Below are 20,639 nucleotides of genomic sequence, written 5' to 3'. Positions count from 1 at the left end.
ATGATTTCTCCGTTGGAACAGTTTTAACGATTTGAAAACCTTATGGTACTAAGAGAAGAAAGCAGGATTCACCCGTTACCCGTTCAAAACGGGATTTTCTCTAATCATCCTCTGCATGATACTCGTTTTCATATTGTGCTTACATAATTTGAGTCTCATTGTATTTTCTTATTATCTTCCATAATCGAAATAACAGAACAGAAACGGGATTTTACTTATTTTCACTTTAAATCAATTTATTTCGGATTTTGATTTAAACCAACGACTTTTATTCAAAACATCAAGTGATTTAAATCTTGGTTAAATTCGTGATTTAAATCACATTGATTTAAATCAATCCACCCTGCTGTTCACCCAATGAAATTTCCTTCAGTAGTAAGCAACTACTTATTCAATGAGTCATCACTAAACGCTAGAGGCAAAGAAAGGCAAAGCAATATCGCCTGAAGGTCGTTTGAAATGCGTGTCTTGTCTTTGGTTTACCTGTGAAGTGAAGCATTTTGCTTCTTCTACTAAGTTCTGACACATTATGTCAATGAAATATTGGTCTGTTTGTGAAAACAAAGAGAGGAAAGAAAAAAATATGAGCTATCCGCGTCAGTCTATTAGATCTTTAAGCATGTTGGAAAAATAAACCATGTCCTGTATTTAACCAAAATATGGTTAATAAACTAGTGTTATTATCATTAAAGGCTGTGTGTGTCCTGGAACCTTGTATTATACCTGGAAAAGTTCGTGTCAGATTCAGAGGAAATGTAACATTTTATGATTATGCAACGATAAATGAAAAAATGGAAGTACACTCTATCTTAGTGTTCGGTGCGGAAGACCTGGGTTCGATTTCCAGTGTGAGTTTATCTGGTTTGGGATAACACATTAGGCTGTAGGCCCATGTCTCATATAGTCTTGGTGCTGCAAGTTAAGTTAAAATTCTAACCATTCAATCCATCAGTCTTAGAGCTCATAGGATTATGAGAAAGTGATTGGTGTGATCCGTGATGCGTTGCAATTAAAAAAGCCACAATGAGAATCACAATGCTGGATATAAAAGTTCATTTCTCGCTGAAGCATCGTGACATATAATTAAATTTCAGATTTTTAGCTTCTAAAAATTGGGCCTATGGGTCCCTAATATAAGCTTGGCAAAGTAGTTAATAGGGATGCGCACGAGTCGAGTCGAGACAGAATTTTCCTGAGAAAATTCGAGTCGAGACACAGCTCTTCCAATAGAAAAATATACGTTTTTCGAGTCGAGACATCACTTTTACAGCACATTTTCGAGACGAGATAGCCTCAAATCTTGTCTCGTGCGCATCTCTAGTAGTTAAATATATTCTAAAACTCATGAAATAGAATCAACAATTAATTTAAAATTATTGACTGTGTATAACTGTAAACCCAGGGCTTAAAAAGAAATATGTAAAAATAATTAGACACATAGTTGCATTCGTCTGGATTTTCAAAGCAATAGAATCAACAATTAATTTAAAATTATTGACTGAGTATAACTGTAAACCCAGGGTTTAAAAAGAAATATGTAAAAATAATTAGACACATAGTTGCATTCGTCTGGATTTTCAACTGTTCACATCAGTTTAAAAATTATCAACCAACTAATTACAATTTCCATTCTCCACACGAGAAGAATAAGTGTACGAAAATGTTATTTGGGAAATATTTAAGCCCCTTTCCTCTCCCAGAAGAACAGCGAATGATAAAAGCTATCCCAGTCAATTCACGTGTTAACTACGTATGTTCAAAATTCATTGTAAACAGTTAAATTACTTCCTTGCTTTGACCATTTCAATAGGATCGTGTAGCAATAACCCCCGTTCCCCACCCTGTACATTCTACAAGACAAATTTTACTGGCTCGCTTGATTGAACTTTGACAATCGCTTAACATCAAATAACTTATCTTTTCTGTTATTCTCAAGCGCTTATACTCTTACAGACCTTGCAGTTATCTTTCAATGCAATGTTTTGACACACACAGACGCACTCATCAAACAAGAAAGGCAAATATAAATTTAGTAAGAAGAGAAAACAGAATCGTGTTGTTATAATTCCACTTAAAACTTAAATGAACATTAATGAAAAATTAGTTTAACGTTCCACGATAAAGTCCTTTAGGCTAAAGGAGACGGATCATCAACGAAACTAATGTTTCTTGAAGTAAAGATTTAATGATATCCTAACGAAAATCGAATCCCAGACTAAACGAACCACAGGCGCACACGCTACCCACTAGATCAACAGAAACGGTTAGGGCTTCTTTAACTCTGTCGTAGGCACTTTCATTTCCATCGTCTCCAGGTTTGTTAGGTCATACCGGATCCAGGTAATGAAATTTTTATCTAGTTTCATTACTGTTTCCCAATAACAAATTAATTTCATTTTTCTCTTGACCCCAATTGACTTCGTTTAATAGGGATGATCGAGAAGCCCCAAAGAAAATATACGCCATATTGAATCAAATTGACTCAATATGGTGGAAGTTATTTTTAAACATATTTTATTATAATATTTAAATAACCAAGTTTCGAAGTTCAGAGGAACTTGGTCCCTTTTACGCGCTTATCCATTGCCAATTTCACCCGCAACCAATTCGAATCATGCGGATGGCCTAAAGTAAAAATAGCCTATGTTTTGTCTAATCAAATGATCTTCAAGTTGTTTTGCCTATAACACAAAATTGTTTTATATGGTATGTGCAAAGGGTGAGTGTTTTAGCTTTCACCCCTTATTCTTGATAGAGTTAAATCCCAAACAATAGGATTATTAGTTAAAACCATAAGCCAATTTTCATTAAAATGAATCCAAAACAATAAAAGATAGTTGTGGAACAGGCAAACGGCCGCACATATACACAAATGTAAGTTGAGTCGAATTGTAGCGCTTGTCTTTGATCAATTTCACTATGTTCCATAAAAATGGGATTTGTTTAAAGATGTCTTCGCGGAACAGTTTTCAGCCAGGGACGACCTCAGTATTTCTCTTCTGTCAACATCCCATAAAATCCTTTCAAATATTCTGTTAGCAAGATTGACCCCATACGCAGATGAAATTATTGGAGATTATTAGTGCGGATTTAGACGAAATCGATCAACTATCGACCAAATATTTACCATTCGACAAATACTCGAAAAGAAGTGGGAATACAATACCCCGGTACATCAACTATTTATTGATTTTAGAAAGGCTTACGACTCGGTTAGGAGAGAAACATTATACAACGTTCTTACAGAACTTGGAATAAAGAGAAAGCTAATTAGATTAATTATGTTTAAGTGAATTCCAAAGTAAAGTCCGGGTAGGAAAATTTTTGTCCACGAGCTTCCACGTCGAAAATGGCCTGAAACAAGGAGATGCGTTGTCGCCATTATTATTTAACTTTGTGCTGGAATACGCCATAAGGAAAATCAAAGATAGCAACCAGGGCCTAGAGTTGAACGGCATTCACCAGGTTATGGCATATGCTGATGATGTAAATTTAATAGGGGATGATAGGAGAACAATAGAAAGAAATGCAGAGATCTTATTAAACGCTTGCAGGGATATGGGTTTAGAAGTAAATGCAGAGAAAACTAAATACATGGAAGTGCGTCGGGACCGTAATACGGCAAATTGTGGAGGCGTTAAAATATTAAATAATGCTTTTGATAAAGTGGATACTTTCAAATATTTAGGATCAATATTAACAGACGAAAACCATATTCACGAAGAAATTAAATGTCGACTAAAAGCAGGGAATTCGTGTTACTATTCGGTTCAAAATCTCTTGTCGTCGCGAATTCTGTCGAGGAATTTGAAGCTTAAAATATATAAAACAATAATCATGCCTGTTGTTCTGTATGGTTACGAAACATGGTCGCTTACTCTGAGGGAAGAACATAGACTGAAAGTATTTGAGAACAGGATCCTGAGAAGAATATTCGGACCCAAGAGGAACGAGAATGAAGAATGGCGGAAACTTCATAACGAGGAACTACATAGTTTATACGGTTTACCCAACATTGTTAGGGTTGTCAAGTCTAGGAGGCTTAGGTGGGCAGGTCATGTAGCGAGAATGGAAGAAAGTAGAAACGCTTTCAAAGTCTTGACTGCTAGACCCATAGGAAAACGACCATTAGGAAGACCTAGGCGCAGATGGGAGGATAATATTAAGGTGGATCTCGCAGAGATAGGAATACAAAGTAGAAACAGGATGCAATTAGCTAAGGATAGAAGTCAGTGGAGAGCTTTTGTGAACGCGGCACTGAACCTCCAGGTTCCATAGGCCTTAGAGTTAGTTAGTTCAGTATTGACTGATTTCAGCCCCAAGCAGTAGAATTGTGGGAAAGGCTTATAGAACATATACTTCATATTGTATTAGCATCTAATCACTTTTATGGATTTCGAACCGGCTCGGTATGTTGAGGTGACTGAGTCGTGAGCCGAGCCGCTCGAGCCGTTGACAACACTACAGGCTGCTTAGCTACACCCACCGGCTTCCACTGGGCCACTGCGGCCCCCACCTTTGTAACAGTTTGTAGTAATATTCATTATCTTCACCCACAGAATCAGCTATCCAGTTGCGATGATTAAATTATAAATATGTATTTTATTTATTTATTTACTAAAATATTTACGATACAGCCAAAAGATCATTATTTTTGTAAAATGTATATTATTTAAATGAAGCAGAGTGAATATTCTACTTGAGTTTAGAACTATCACTTGCTACACTTTTAATTGACAACTAATATAGTTTATGCATTATTTCTGACAATTTTCTACAAATTACTTGCAGAGACTATTCAGAGTAAACGTTTTACTTAGTTTAGTCATATTTTATTTTAATATATTTTAAATATATTTTATTTTATTCTTTTTGTTTAATAAATATAAATATATTTTTCTTTCTTCTTCTATGGGAATTAACAATTCTCATTTTTTTCTTTTTATTATGGGAATAAGGAAAAATATTCTGAACAATTTTAAAGCACTTAATGCCAAGGCATAGATAAATATGCTATTTTATTTCGTTATCTGTGTGATATATGAGATACTATATTTTTCTTTCATATATAGGAGAATTAACGTTTCTCTTTAGTCTCCTAAGGAAATTAGAAAAATGTATATTCATAACAGCATTGGTTTCAAACACTTAATGTCAAGGAGCAGATGGACTATTATATTTTGTTCTCCCCATGAAATAAGCATACCTTTTTCTTTCTTTCTTTCTGCATGGTGGCCCTTAAGACTTACCTAGTCGATAGCCAGAAGCTTGCCTGAAGGCATAACGTCGCGTAGCAAACAACTCGGTTCGACACGTGCCAATATACCTATCTTCTGAATAGAGTTGGAAGTCATTTTTTTTTATTTTCATGATTTCATGGAAAGTTATATATATATCTTCGCTTCTGTACTACTACTACTTCTACTACTACTTACCTCTCCAAAAGTAAGCAAATCTCCTTTTTGAGTACTTTTTTCATCATATTTTATTGAAAAAAAGTGTTATGAACGATTTAAAAAAATAGAAAAATTTCCTTCGGCCGGATTTGAACTCACGCCAAAAGCAATTCTTGTTACTAGCCTACAATGCTAGCGCACACGACCACGAGGACCGATAGCAACAAGCATATGATTTCTGTTATATACATAGATACAGGCTACGTAGCAAGATACGGATAACGCCAACCAATCAGAATCGTGTATTTAGTTACTACTACCGGGAGTACTCTCCCGAGCAAGATCTCAACAACCTAGTCCAAGCTAAAGGTTAACTATGTCAATAAAATTCATTTCAAACGGTTCAGCCATTTTTCGCTATGATAGACAACGTATTTTTAATTTATATACTATGTAGATATACATTAATAGCATTGTTACTGTCTTTTTTATTTAAGTTATTTATTGATATAAAAATGATGTATTAACTTTAATATTTAACACTATCATACAAATTCATCGTGCGTATGACGACGTGTCGTCGTCTTCAGGTCTGTTCCGGTCATGCCGGGACACGAGTGTGATTGCGAAATCCGTAACCAATTATCACTGCTTCCAAATACCAGTATAATAATAAGGTATGTTCTAACCCCAACGGGTAGGAACTGACTGTGGTTAGATTTTTTTTCTAAAAACGGAGCTCGATTCTCAGTAGAAGCCTATGGTTTCGGATCCCACGTTCAGCTATAAGTCCATGTCTCATATAGCCTCGCTGCTGAATGGGACGCTAAAGTAAAAGCAACTACTACAACTAATAACAGACATTCTACAAAGAGCTCTGCAGACCATTTTCTTCATAAGAAATATTTTTTTTCATATCAAACAGAGCAAACATAAATGTATAATTACAAGGATTCTGTTAAAATCTTCCGAAGTATTCAGAAACCTAAGACAAAAAAAAAAAAAAAAAAAAACAACAACAACAAAAGATTTGATGTATAAACTTCTACCAAACATAAGTTCTAGCAAGCGAAGTAGGCTATTTTTAGCATTATTCAATTTGATCAGTTGCTACATTTGCTAATAAAAAGTTGACGTTAAATGTTCTCCCTGAAATATACGCAAAGGATAAAATACTTTTTGAACAAAGATCCGGCTTTAGATTGGTTGATTTATATAAAAAGAGTGAGTTTGTAACGACACAATTACAACACGGGATTCAAACTTGTGTTGCGTTATTCAAGGTTTAAAGTTCTTAACATATTTCAGATTCTATCGAGAATCAAATTCAAGGTGTATATTTCAAGGAAGGTGAAGTGTCCCTATCTGTTCAAGAAACTTGTATTTCAGAATCTACTGACAATATTATTGCTAACTTCAAATACCCTGTATTTCATTCAATTTAGTGTATTATAAAACATTGCTTAGTTCTATTATAAAATTGTTCATAATATTTGTCATATTATTTTCGATATTTTTAAGTATATATATATATATATATATATATATATATATATATATAGTTAATTTCATTTCTTTATATAATGAAATGTAATCCCATAGTGACAGTTTGAACAATAATCTCTGTTTTGTTAAGGACTTAAGGATGAGAATTTTATATATAAACGAAAAAAAAAAATTAGTGATATTTAGTTCCAGAAATAGGGATGGTCGAAGTCAATGTGCTGATCACACACAAAACAGCTTAAATCCATTTCCTTGACCATAACTAATTATGGACTACAATTGAAGAGAATTCAATTTATTTTGAGCTGTAATCTTATTCATAGTTCTTATTAACAATCAAATCTAGAAGTTTTACGCATCTAAAATTCTACTTCATTTTTTCGCTTGACAAGAAAAAAATAAATAAATACTTGCAGAATATCGAATCACACCTTGAACTGTAACCATATGTTTCTTTCTACTGGAGTCCTATCTGATCAATAATAAAATAAAAATTAAAAGTAACTAGGCGAAGATTCGAACCCGGGTCGCGAGAATGGGAATTCTGCTCGGATCCAATGAGCTACGGAAGAAGCTACACGAATCATCTACGCTATAAGTATATGGCAATAATCGTAAGCTTCACGCTGTGAAAGAACTGTTTTTCCTTTAATTAAGTTTTACGATATTTCTATAGTGTTTTAAGTGAACTGCAAACAGATAGATCATGCAGTTATCAATTTGGTTAGGGATTGAGCATTAAAAACTTTTAAAACATTTAATTAAATCGCGATACGGTAGCAAGGAATGTGTAGCGATTTCATTCTAATAGTAATGGGAAAAAGATAGTATCCCACGGAAAACATGAATTTTCTTATGTGACAGAGAATATATCACTTGGTAGCAGGGGCGTAGCCAGGATTTGAATTCAGGAGGACCGCTGGCTAAATGTTCATTTGGGATGTGTCCGGGGGTTCACCCCGGGAAAAAGTTTAAGTAAAACCAAAAGTAAAATTATAGCATAATTAAACGTGTGATTTTGCCATTTGAATGTAAATTTATGTCCCTTACTGACCAAAACAAATCTTATGGGCGCAATCTGCTTCCTAAGCCCCGCGTGTGTGCTTCTCCCTGTTCCCAATAGAAAATTTAGTTTAGGTATTTTCCGCAAACTATTCGCGAGATATAGAATTTCATACTCAGTACTTCTGTTTACTTGGTACGGGAATTCATAGAATTGGAAATAATTCCTTTGTGTAAGTATAATTATGCAGAACAGCGATGAATAAATGTTTTGTGTTGCTTAAAATGTATGCAAATTGTTAGGAAATTTTCTAGAGAAGTGGAAAATATTCTTCTCAGGCTGGGACAACAGTAATTAAGTTAGTGCCAAGGAAAGAAAAACTAGAGACGGAGAATTTCCCTAGCTTCCCACTACAAATAAATCACTGGTCGTAACGAACTTTTTTCCTGACGTATGACCGTCTCTCACTCTGTGTGGCTCCGTGGATGAGTGAGCAAAGGCGTGGCATGCTAATCATGGGGTTTAGGGTTCGAGTCCGGTTGAGGCCAGTTGGTATTTTTTTCCATTGTTCGTTCCCCATATCTTAAGATGTTTCTTTTCCTCCCTAATCATCTGATGCTCTCAACTGAGTTCTCCACTTGAATTCAACAACTGGTAATGGGATGCTCTCAAGTTCGGGTGAGCTTTTACATGTCTACTTACAAAATCAAAATTTTCGACAAAATATGGATGCTATCCGAACATTTTGTCTCCAATTCTGAATTTGCACATGTGAGTGTATTTCTCCTTCATCATATTTGCATCTCCCGTTCTCCTATGTTGTCAGTTATGAGAAAAGATGGCTTGGGAGCAAGATTTCAAATCATAAAAGCGCTATACCAATGGGCTCATTCTCGCTAAGCATTTGATTAAAAGTATATGTTTTTATACTGTAGGAGGGGAGCATTCGCTCTTCCTACCCCCCCCCCCCTCCTGAAGTGACAGAATATTTATTTAGGTTCTGCAAAGTCATTTCAGATCAAACGACTTAAAGAGAGTTCATTCCAACAGCAACAGGATTGGGCTTTCATTTGTTGTTGCACTTTATCTTCACGAATAGGACAAATATCAAGTAGTATGTTTGGCATAAGAACTAAACGTCTAAGATTCATCTCATTTTGGAAAAATGATGCTGTAGATGGTAGTGGGAATTTCACCCAAATGTACGGGAATTTTCAGTGCCTGGCGATTATGCCACCCGCCTTCTTTTTAAGTTAATTCGGTTGCAATACTTCCCGGCAAATACTTTGGACTCAACTGGTGGAGCACTCTTGCCGTAAATCTCCATATGGCTGTACCATCCAGAAGTGTCCCCCGCTGTACAAAGGTAAGACAAACAAATTCTTCCTTAAATGTTGGATTACTTTGAGCTGAGCAAAGTAGCATGTTGTGAAGTAAATTATCATGTGTAGTTTTCCAGAAAATAAAGAATACGAACTTTTGTGGTGCTAAAAAGTTTTATCCATTGCCAGTAATGGTTGACAGCTTTCATTTTCCTGGAGGAAATTGTTATTTATTAATGTACTAAATACGTAGAAAAATACATAGTTTACTAGCAAATTGTACCTGGTGTCCATGCTCAGCCCCCATTATCCTCTCTGGAGGGATTGTGACATGTAAAATAATCGAACAGGATATTAGTGCGAAATCCATAGTAATCGGGGTTTCTAAGTTAATTGATGACAGTTCCGAAGTTAAGTCCAAGTTCAGCTCCTGGCACCGCTAGGGGACGTGGGGAGTAGGTAGCATGTAGAAATAATAATAAAATAACCTATATTAGTTCCCAATCTATAGTTTTCGGGATTCTGAGATGAATAGTCACAATTCCCGATACCGTTAAAGTCCAAGTTAAGCCCCATCGGTATGGTAGTGACAAGGAAGAAAATAAATGTCCATAATGATTTAAATTGTGTCGAACCAATAGTTTTCGGGATTGTTAAGCTGTTAGGTGTCATTCCCAATGAGATTTAAGCCCAAGGTTATTGAGAACTGGCATGTTAGCTGGATTGCAAATTCACAGGAGCAACGCCGAAACATGTATATTTCAATATATGAGTATGAATGTATATTTCACCGTAATTTTAGAACATCTGCAGCAATTTGATTTGATTTGAAGTTTAGTGTCCCTTCAGCAGCGACGTTATATGAGACATGCGAACGCGATATCCGAATTATATGAGCTCCCGCCGGGAATTAAACACGGGTCTCCCACGCCAAAGGCGCGTACGTTAACTGCTTAGTAACGAGAGAGCTCTGGAGCAATTTCAACTAAACTTGGTAGGAACATTACTTACAACTTCTGGAAGTTGGAAGGTGTGGAATGTAAAGGCAATTTGGAGTCGGGGAAAAAAGCTGATCCGCTTGAAATGATTTTTGCAATACAGTTAGTACCCACCTTAAGCTATTATTAATCATAACTATTTGACTGAAAGGCATGTTGTAGGAGAGTAGGGTGTTTCAATATTTATACCAAAAGTATATAATTTACTGTATTTGTATCAATACAGTTTCACTAAGTGTCCTGAAAGGGAAGGCGTTCAAATATTTTCCACAAATCTATTCTTCCCGTGCGAAGAACGGATATTTCATCTAGTGTAACCAATAAAACTATTGAATTTGAAATAAATGCACTGAGTAAAATACGTTATTCGGACAGTAGTATACGGTACAAATATACGGAATCAATATGTTTACTACGGAAATCTGTACGAGCATATATTATACATATGCTACATATGCACTGCCTTTTTCCCGTTTAGATGTAACCTGATGCCGCTGAAGGATGTCTGATATCTAACAGTCTTCCGTATCTTACATACGTCAGGTATATGTTATATACGTGCATCTGCATGTGAGATCCTTCCCGCCTATTTACAAGTCCAAAAACTGCAGGATTTATGCATGTAATCTACGTTTTTACGTACCCCACATACGGTTTTCTTTCTCTTGTGTTGACTGCAATTTAGATAGAAATAGTGATTCTTCAAATTTAACACTTTAACCGAAACATGGTTCTCTGAGATCCAGTGGTAAATTTTAAAACGCAATGTTGGCAACCCGGGTTGCTCGTGAAAGTTTAAATTTATTTGGCATTTTTATTATAAAAGACCTTAAATACATTTGAAAGTAAATATAATACAAAATTGACTAATGGGTCTCGGAGACTGTGTTTCTCCTATCGTTTCTAAAACTCGTGTTTCGGTTAAAGTGTTAATGCATGTTTTATGTTGAAGAGTGTAATTGAGATTGTTTGTCTTCTGAATGAAACGATACAAACACCTGATTTACACATTTTCATTACTCTCGAATGAAAGTCGGTTCATTAAAAAGAAAAAGAAGAAAAAATTGAAACATTTTTCATTAGCATGTGTGGTGTTTCGAAGTGAATGCAGTGGGGAGGCGTATACTATGCACTTTGCACTTTGTTAGAAGACTCTGAGGGAAGACTCTGACGAAAGACTCTGACTCTGATTGGTCAACAGGTAATGCGCGTAACTGCCGACTATCCGCCATACTGGATTTTTGGTGGGCAAGTTCTTTACTATTGAAGAAGATGGGTTTTCTAGATATTATTTCAATTTCTTCAACAGCGGCGCAATGTGTAAGTATTTTTAAACATTTACTACTTATTACAGATATTAAATACCACTACGAAACGATTTTTTTTTTCTTATTTTTCAGACCAATTTTCTTTCATGCTGCGTTTAGGCTTTTCGTCTCTAGATCCACGTGCATGCCTATCCTTTCAACTATTGAAATACATATTTTATTCTTATAAAGCATGTTGTAAACTGTAAAATATAAACACATGTACGTTTCAAAGTATGAATTTATTTCAAAGTATGAATTTATTTATATATCATTAAAAAAAAGATCAAAAACTTCAATTAGCTCAAGTAGAAAGAATGCAATGCCTCGCCAAGATGTGAAATATTTTCTAGTTTATAAAGAGCATATTCCTTTAGATATCAGGATTTGCAAAGAATTGGTAAATTTTTAGATGTTTATTATTAAAACTGCTTTAACATTATGAGTGTTTGTTGTGATAGTAACCTCAAGAGTTACCCACGGGGTAAGCGAGTTGCATCCTTTGTACGTGGCATTGAGTTGGAGTGCATGCACAAAGCGTGACGAAGCAAAATGTATTATTTAAATATGTGTATCTCCATTGAATGGTGCAGATTCTTCACACATCTTCTCTTTATGGTCATGATGAAATGTGATTACCAGTCTTGACTTATTTACTCGTTTTACCGCCCAAAACATCGACAAGGGAGACATAGCATTTTTGATTTTTCATGCTATATATTTCTAGAGACGGTATGTGTTGGGTAACTATTATTCATTCTCTTTTGAATCTATCTTCTGCAGCTATCGGTGCCACCCGGTTTCTTTCTTGATAGATTTGGTTGTAACGTATTATATATTCCTTAGTACACAGGCGCACAGCCGGAAATTTTTGTTGGGAGGGTTCCAAACTTTGAGGGCCAGGTCCACTACTACAGGCCACTACGTTTTAGGAATTAGGAATTAGATTTCTGGACTTTCGGCATCAATGCTCATGCTAGCCCGTCACGAATTAGGGATGACGTCCCTCGGTGATCACATTATCCAACGAAATGGAAGGAAGAAAGGATTACCGAAGGAAAGAAGGAACCTGGGACCTATATGTTAGGTACCATATAAGGATTTCCCTGGTGTTAGTGAGAAAAATCCAGGAAAACCTCACTCAGGATGGTTGATCTGAAAAAGCTTTTACACTTTTACGACCGAGTGTCCCCACCGGAAACCAAACAAGCCACTACATCTATGTAGTATTGAACGGGTATTATTCTGCACCCGAAAAGACGATAAGGAATTGTAAAATACTTCCACCTATTTTTTCAGGGAAAAGTGATACAATTAGATTGTTTTTATAAGAGAAAGTGTACAGATGAAATATAAGATCAAATGTTCATGCTACATGAATCATTTCCCTGTTAAGCAAGTATAGCTTTATTGAGAAAGTATACAAATGGATGTTGAGTTAGGAAGTTTTTCGGGGCAAAATTCAGACTCGGTGGACCCCTGTGGGTGTACCTTTGCTTTTATAGTCTTCTTTTTTTAAAAAAGAAACATCTACCTAATTCTTTTAGGGAAATCCTATCTTATCCATAGACACAATTAAATCTTTTTGTCAATTGAAGTTTTTTTGGGGGGCACAGTGGCTCAGAGGTAAAGCGTTTACCCCTGGTGCGTGGGGTCCCTGGTTCGATCCCTGAACAAGTAAGTTTGTGGTGGACAACATCGTGTCCATGGGTTTTCATGGTGTACTCCAGTTTCCTCCCATGTTCTCATTCCACCAATTTTCCCATCATTCACTTGCGGTAATCATCGTCTCCCTTAGCCTAAAGGGCATAAACGTGGGACGTTCAACTGAAATATTTCGTTTCATTTTTGAAGTTTTTATTTTTAGCCTAAGCATTAACACTTTCTACACATGGTTGCGGGAATTCAACAATTAAAAGTGGAGCGTTTTCTTAACAAGACTGTACATAAAAGAAATATAATATGAAAACAACACAATATTTGTCAATTTATCCTGACTAAAGTACAATTTAATTCTATTCTGTTGTATTATTTAGAAAATATGTTATGACTTGTTTGGACGAAAGTAATTCTGTCACAAAACTTCTTTAAGCAAGGGATTATAATTGTCATACTGTAAACACATTGACGTGCACCTTCCTGAAAGGTATCTACCAATGTTGATTCATAACGTTGAATTACAAATACAATATCTAACGGGTACAGTCACCGAGAAATATCATGCCACCTCATTAAATATTTTATTACGACATTTTATTGCAAAACAACTTTGGGACGACATAAACGATTCGAGTACGGTTTCCGGTAACTTGCAGACAATTACTGTTTTTATGTGCCAAAAATGTTCTACTTAAATATGTTCGTTTCTTCTCTAATTATTCTAAAAGTACGAGTAACATTTTCCTGAGGAACGTACTTTCATCCAGTTTCCATATACAGGGTAAACATGAAAGATGTACTCAAACTGCGGGAGGTGATTCGTGACATCAAAACTAGTTAAATATGACTATGAACATCATCAAAATGATACATTAGGCACTTGCGCAGACATACATAGTTTGTACACATCTTTTTGTTCTGTTCCAATTACCAGGATTCGATTGTCCATTTCAAGTTGGAACCGCTGTCATTCGTACACGACGATGAATTCAACAACATGCAACAGGACTTTTTGTCTTCTTTTGATGTCACGAATCACCTCCGGAAGTTTGTACATATTTCTCTGTTCCCTTCCAATTGTCTGCATTCGAGTTTCGAGTCCAAGTTGGCAATCCTGTCACTCGTACAGAGATTATATTAAATTAGGTATTATATATATATATATATATATATATATATATATATATATATATATATATATATATATATATACGTATATACGTATATATATATATACGACTAATCTCCCGCAGATGGCGGCCTCGAATAAAATACACATGAACTTGTTTTCAACGTTGTATTACTAGTTACCTCTTGTTATTTTAGTATACCTTTTCTATAATTGAGGAGTTTGATGTAATAAGAGCGTAAGCGAGTTTACGTCTTTTTTTTTTTTTTTTTTTTTTTTTGCATCAAACGCATTTGTGGCTTTTGCCATGCTTGTTTAGCCTACTGGTAATATTTCAATTCAATATCGGAATAAAATGCTGCATATTACATTGTTTTATTTAGGGAAAATACACTACTTAAATTTTCAACATCGTTTTTCTCCAGCTGCATGTTTCAGACTTACGACCTTATTGCATCAAACTCCTCAATTATTCCTCTTTCATTTTTGGTGTTTACTTTTCTCTGTTAATCACAAATATTTCTTACTTTCGCTCTTCTTTTGCTCTTTCCTACATCAATATGCATTTGTATACTGCAACTGTTAAGTGTTGCAAACTATGCACTACTCAGAAATTACTTTTAAAGAAACGATATCCTTATAGTATTACGTAAATAAACACTTAGACGGGTTTCGGGGTGTGCCCCCTATCAAACACATGTTTCCTGGGAGATTAAAAATTACAAAACTCATACAAAAATACTTCTTTTTTGTGTAACATCCCATTCTATGCGGGGCATACTTATATTAATGAAAAATGAATTTCTTTTAACATAACATGCACTAAATGAAAAGCTCCATTACTAGTTTCAGATTGACTTCAGGAGGACTGAGAATAAATACAGTATGGACGTATGGCATATAAACTAATACAGAAAAGACGAACCGACTTGTGTTAGGTGTCCACTAAAAGCAGAATACTATCAAACTGAGTCAGAGTAGGGGGTCCCGAGTTTTAGCGAGGGGGCGCTTCCGTAGGTAGCGGGCGCGTCAGCAACCGTGGGTATACGCATAAAAGAGGATGGTGGAAAAACACTTGACAGGACATAAAATACATGCCTTGTGTGGCACAGCTTTGCAACACTTTTAGCACTACACATAGCCTGGACATAACACTTCACTTCGTCATGTCTTTCTTATGGAGTACTATGTGGTAAAGAGCACAAATTCCATTTTATATTTCTACCTTAGTATACATATAAGACGTGAGATCCCGATGTATTTTCATTACTTGTGCAATCCTAGTATGCAATTAACTAACATATTTCTTCGGTGCATTTTACAAATTTACGACCCCCTCACACAAAATGGGATAGCACCCAAAATGTTTCTCCATTTCAGTATATTCAGCTTCCCTCCTTTTAGTCTTCACTCTGCCTTTCTGTAATCCCCCCCCATTACAGGTACATGTACGTCCTAGGTTAGTTAATAAGACAGTGGGTTTGAAACACTATCATATTATGCTCTTTTGCTTGTTTACCTTATATTCGTATCAATCCACGAGCTCATCTAGTCAAGAATTTCACTTCATTTTCCTCCCTAATAAATTACCTTACACTGATTACCGTTATTGCTTTTTTTTGTTAGTATCAAGCTGACATTTCGTCTCATTCTGTTTATTTCTCCCTATATTTTGTATTTCGGGGCTGGCATTTGCGGCAGTTAACCCATATGTACACTTATAATAAACATATATATATAGCATTAAACACATGACTATTTGTTTTGTTGCTTTATATTTGAGAACAAAATGACTGTAGAATTCATAAATGTCGTTTATTTAAGGGGTAAACAGCATTTCTACTGTTAGTCACACCAAGCTATTTGACAATATTTGTAAAACTGAGTTTACAATGAGTAATATAAAGTACATGACAATATACAAAATACTTTCAAAAAGTCAGAGTTGTAAAAATATTGTCTTTAATAGACTTCAACCTTACAAAAACATTTTGCTTCTTTTCTTTCATACGAGGTATATCTGTAAGATTTTGTTTCAAGTAGGGTCAAGGTGACTCAGTGGTAGAGCGCTTACTTCTGGTATGTGGGGTCCCGGAAATTTGTGGTGGCCAACATCATGTTCATCTGTTTTCTCAGGGCACTTCAGTTTCCTCCCACGTTCTAATTTCACTAATGTTCCATCATCAATCACTTGCCTCGATCATCCGTCTCCATTAGCCTAAAGAGTATAATCGAGGTACGTTAAACCGAATAATTTGATTATAAGTATCTTTCAACATAAAATTATGGATAGAATAAAATTTATTAATATGTATATGAGTACAAAACAGTTACTTAACAATCTTCATAAACAACGCACGGAGAGGCCGAGCTTTCTGCTGTTTCTGTTTTCCCTTTCAGAAATTACATATTATAGGATGGTGGGTAGAGACTTAATATATGTACATAACACAAAATTACATGAGGTTATAAATACTTAATAAGTTCATAATAATAATAATAATAATAGCAATGATGATACACTAACATGGTATTGTCTCAATTTTCAAATAGGGGGGCGCGGTGGCTCAGTGGTAGAGCGTTCATCTCCGGTACTTGGGGTCCCTGGTTCGATCCCATCTCGCGCCGTGTGGACTTTGTGGTGGACAAACACCATGCTCGTGGGTTTTCTCGGGGTTCTACCGCTTCCTCCCACTTTCTTCATTCCACCATTTCACTCATTTCTCATTATCACCGTCTCCTTTAGCCTAACCGGCATATGCGTGGGACGTTAAAGATTTCATTTCATTTTTTCAATTTTCAGCTTTTTTTTAATTTGCTAAAAGTTTGTAGTTCTCTGATACTCAGGAGTAGCGCGTTCTAGGTCTTAATACATTGGTACCTGGTACTTTTAATGCCATAATCCTGGTACTTTTAATAACCATAGTCTTGGTTTTTAAAGTTCTTTGTTTGTCTTTGCCCGTATACTAACTGAGTGTTTTATTTCAACAAATTGTGTTGAAAATATAATTGCATCTTTCTTGAGGATTCCGTACATTAGGCATTTTATCACATAAAAATAAAGTTCATCTAATTTTAATATGTTCAGTTCGTGGAATAGCAGTTCTATATGCGCAAGAAACTCTTCATTTTTTTAAATAAAATATTCTTATTACTCTCTTCTGAAGAACAAGGATCTTATATTTAAGCTGAGCACTTAAGTTTCCATACCAGACTTCGATTCCGTATGAAAGGTAAGGGTGGATGAATGCATAATAATATATTCTTGAAATCGATTCCGGAAATATTTTTGATATTTTAAACATCAACCCAGTGTGTAGCGAATTTTTTTCCTGATTTCAGAACAATGTTTCTCCCATGTGAAATGCTCATCAAACCAAACACCTAAGTATTTTATGTTTTCAGCAACTGTTACATTTTGAGAGCTTATTTTACGCGTAATAGGATAATCATTAATGTTTCGCATTTTATATCTGTTTCTAAAGAATGCGCACTTAGCTTTATCAACATTTAAAGTTAATTTATTAATTCGAAACCACTGTGGTAATCTATCTAACTCGAAATTAATCGATTTCTGAATGGCTTTAAGCTCTGGTCCTTTCATGAATATAGCTGTATCGTCCGCAAACAAACAGCACTGGCAATTTTTCAATACACATGGCAAGTCGTTAATATATAAAAGGAATAGTAATGGCCCTAATATGGAACCTTGAGGAATTCCACAGTTTACTAGTGCTGTGGTTGATGTATGTCTATTCACACTAATGTATTGCTACTATTTTTTAAAGTAGCTTTTCGTAAGATTGTAGGTGACTACCCGTATTCCATAACATTGTAGTGTCTCAAGTAATGTTTTGTGATTTACGGTGTCGAACGCATTTTTGAAAGATCAATGAACACACCTATCACGTGACTACTCTCGTCAAGAGCATCTGAGATGTAATTTGAAAGACTATTAATGGCAAGTTGTTTAGACTTATTTTTCTGAAATCCATATTGTTCTTGAATTAATATTTTATGTTGTTATGCACTTTATAAATCTGAAATGGATTATTTTTTCATATATCTTGCTCAAAATAGGGAGTATCGAAAATTGGTCTGTAATTAGTTTTACGTGTTCTTCTACCGCCTTTGTACACTGGTATTACTTTTGCAATTTTCATTCCATCAGGAAATATTCCTGTTTCTAAAGTTCTATTAATTGTATGTTCTAGAATGGCTGCTATTTCCTTACTGGAATCTTTGATAATTTTTATGTTTATATTGTCATATCCTGCGCTTGATTTGTTAGGTAAAGCTCTAATTATGCTACATATTTCAATTTCACTTAGAGGCTTGAGAAATAGACTTGTTTCAACATTTCCAGATACATGGTGAGAATAGTCCCCTGGTAATGATTTTATACTGGCCAAAACGTTTGTCCCAGCTCCTATGAAGAAACTGTTGAACTCATTTGCTATTTTTATAAGGGTCTTTAATTAGGGTTCCAAGTTCATTAACGATATTTATTTCCGCATGTTTTCCCTTTGTTTGAATATATATTGCCAATTTGATTACCTCCCATTTTTCTTGATATTATTCCCTGTTTCGATCATATTCATATAATAGGTGTTTTCGGCAAACTCAATAATTTTCTTTAACTCTTTCGGACCCAGGTGGCTAAAGTGTCACACACGTTGCGTCACTTTTTTAATCCACCACTGTATAGACACTAATTAAGATACCAATATAATATTTCTTTGGTCAAATGTGGTTGGACCGCAGTTTATCATATTAGTTCCTTTTTCTTCTGGTTTACGAATTTCCTTCTCAAATTTCAACCCAAAGTCAAAAATTCGAGATTTTTCGAATTTTCTTTTTTCCTTTTCTCAATGCAGCTTCCTTCGTTGTAGAGGGATCTTCTTAAGACTTGTCAGGTAGATACCTCAGATCGATACCTAATCGTTAACATTATTTGGACCGGCCCGCGGGCATGTTGCCAACAAGCGAAATTAAAAGTTTCCTAAATTTGGGCAAAAAATTCAAATTTTTCAAAATTTTTGTTTATAAATCCGGACCTATAGGTTCGAGCGAAGGTCAACTTACGCCAGTCAAACATTGATCTTTACTTAACAAAAGCGAGTACAGATCGTTACAATGGGGTAATTAGGAAGCGCACGAAAAATTCTTATTTAGGTTCTGATCCATGATTTTTCTAGCTTTTCCCTACTTTCCTCTTTACCGTAATCTATTTTTTGTAATTAGAAGCTTTGTTTTCTTAAATATTGCCATGATACTTGTAGGATATATTAATAGTGTACCAGTGTTTATTTTAAGATAGCTCGTGTCTGTCTGGTAGCAGTGTTTCTAGCTACAGAAAATTCCCGATTTTAGAGGATTTTTTTTTTGGAAAATTTCCGTTTTTGTCTCTATTATTTATTTATTTTTTTTTTTGTTGGCGACATTCGAACAAACGTGACACTGTATGAAAGCCTCGATCTTGTCCTACACAACACACCATAAAAAGTTTCAGTAGGATAATTAGGGGAAGTACAGTTGAGGTTTATAATAAACCAAGTTCTGTAAATAGTAAGAAAATGGTGAATTTCTGAGGTAGAATGATATATATACGAGGTTTGTCCGGAAAATAGTATAAAAGTTGAATAAGAACTTTATTTTACAATTATTCAGGTATTACAATATGGTCTCCTTCAAAGTACTCTCCCTTACACAAGATACACTTCAGCCAACGCCGTTTCCGCTGTTGATAACATTGCTGAAAGTCTTCAGTTGGGATGCTGTTCAGTTGCCGTGTCGTTTCTGCCTTGATGGCTTCCATATCTCCCAAGTGTCGCCCCCGAAGCACCGTGTTGCATTTCGGGAAAAGGAAGAAGTCACAAGGGGCTAAATCGGGTGAATAAGGCGGGTGGTCTGCACGGTGATTAAGCTTCGGGCGAAAAACTCACGCATAACGAGCGACGTGTGAGCGGGCGCATTGTCGTGATGAAGGATCCACCTGCCCCCTTCTGCCAAATCCGGTTGAACTCGGGCCACACGAGCTCTGAGACGTCTCAAAACTTCCACGTAAAACTGTCCGTTCACACTCTGGCCGGGAAGGACAAATTCCTTGTGAACAATGCCCTCTAGAATCAAAGAAAACAATCAACATTGTCTTCACATTGGATCTTGCTTTTCGCGACTTTTTTGTTCTCGGTTTTCCTGGTAGCTTCCATTCCTTGCTTTGAGATTTGAGCTCCACATCAAATTCGTAAAACCAGGACTCGTCTCCAGTGATGACTCGGTTGAGAAAATCCCCTCCTTCCTCTGCTTCAACCAATTC

General features: G+C 35.5%; 1 protein-coding gene across 1 annotated transcript in view; it reads left to right on the top strand.

Annotated features, from left to right (window-relative positions):
• Positions 1-11,391: 11,391 nt before the first annotated feature.
• Positions 11,392-20,639, top strand: part of LOC145673725 (uncharacterized) — a 71,258-nt gene continuing 62,010 nt past the window's right edge. The window contains exon 1 of the mRNA XM_081743438.1: positions 11,392-11,545. Within this exon, the coding sequence (XP_081599564.1) occupies positions 11,498-11,545 (48 nt within the window). The 5' untranslated portion in view covers positions 11,392-11,497. The remainder of the gene's footprint in view (positions 11,546-20,639) is intronic.

Source organism: Thermobia domestica, chromosome 17, assembly GCF_964235325.1.
Source record: "Thermobia domestica chromosome 17, izTheDome1.hap1.1, whole genome shotgun sequence".
Classification (NCBI taxonomy): Eukaryota; Metazoa; Arthropoda; class Insecta; order Zygentoma; family Lepismatidae; genus Thermobia; species Thermobia domestica.
Note: the sequence above shows the minus strand (reverse complement) of the source record. Positions and strands in the feature narration are given on the sequence as shown.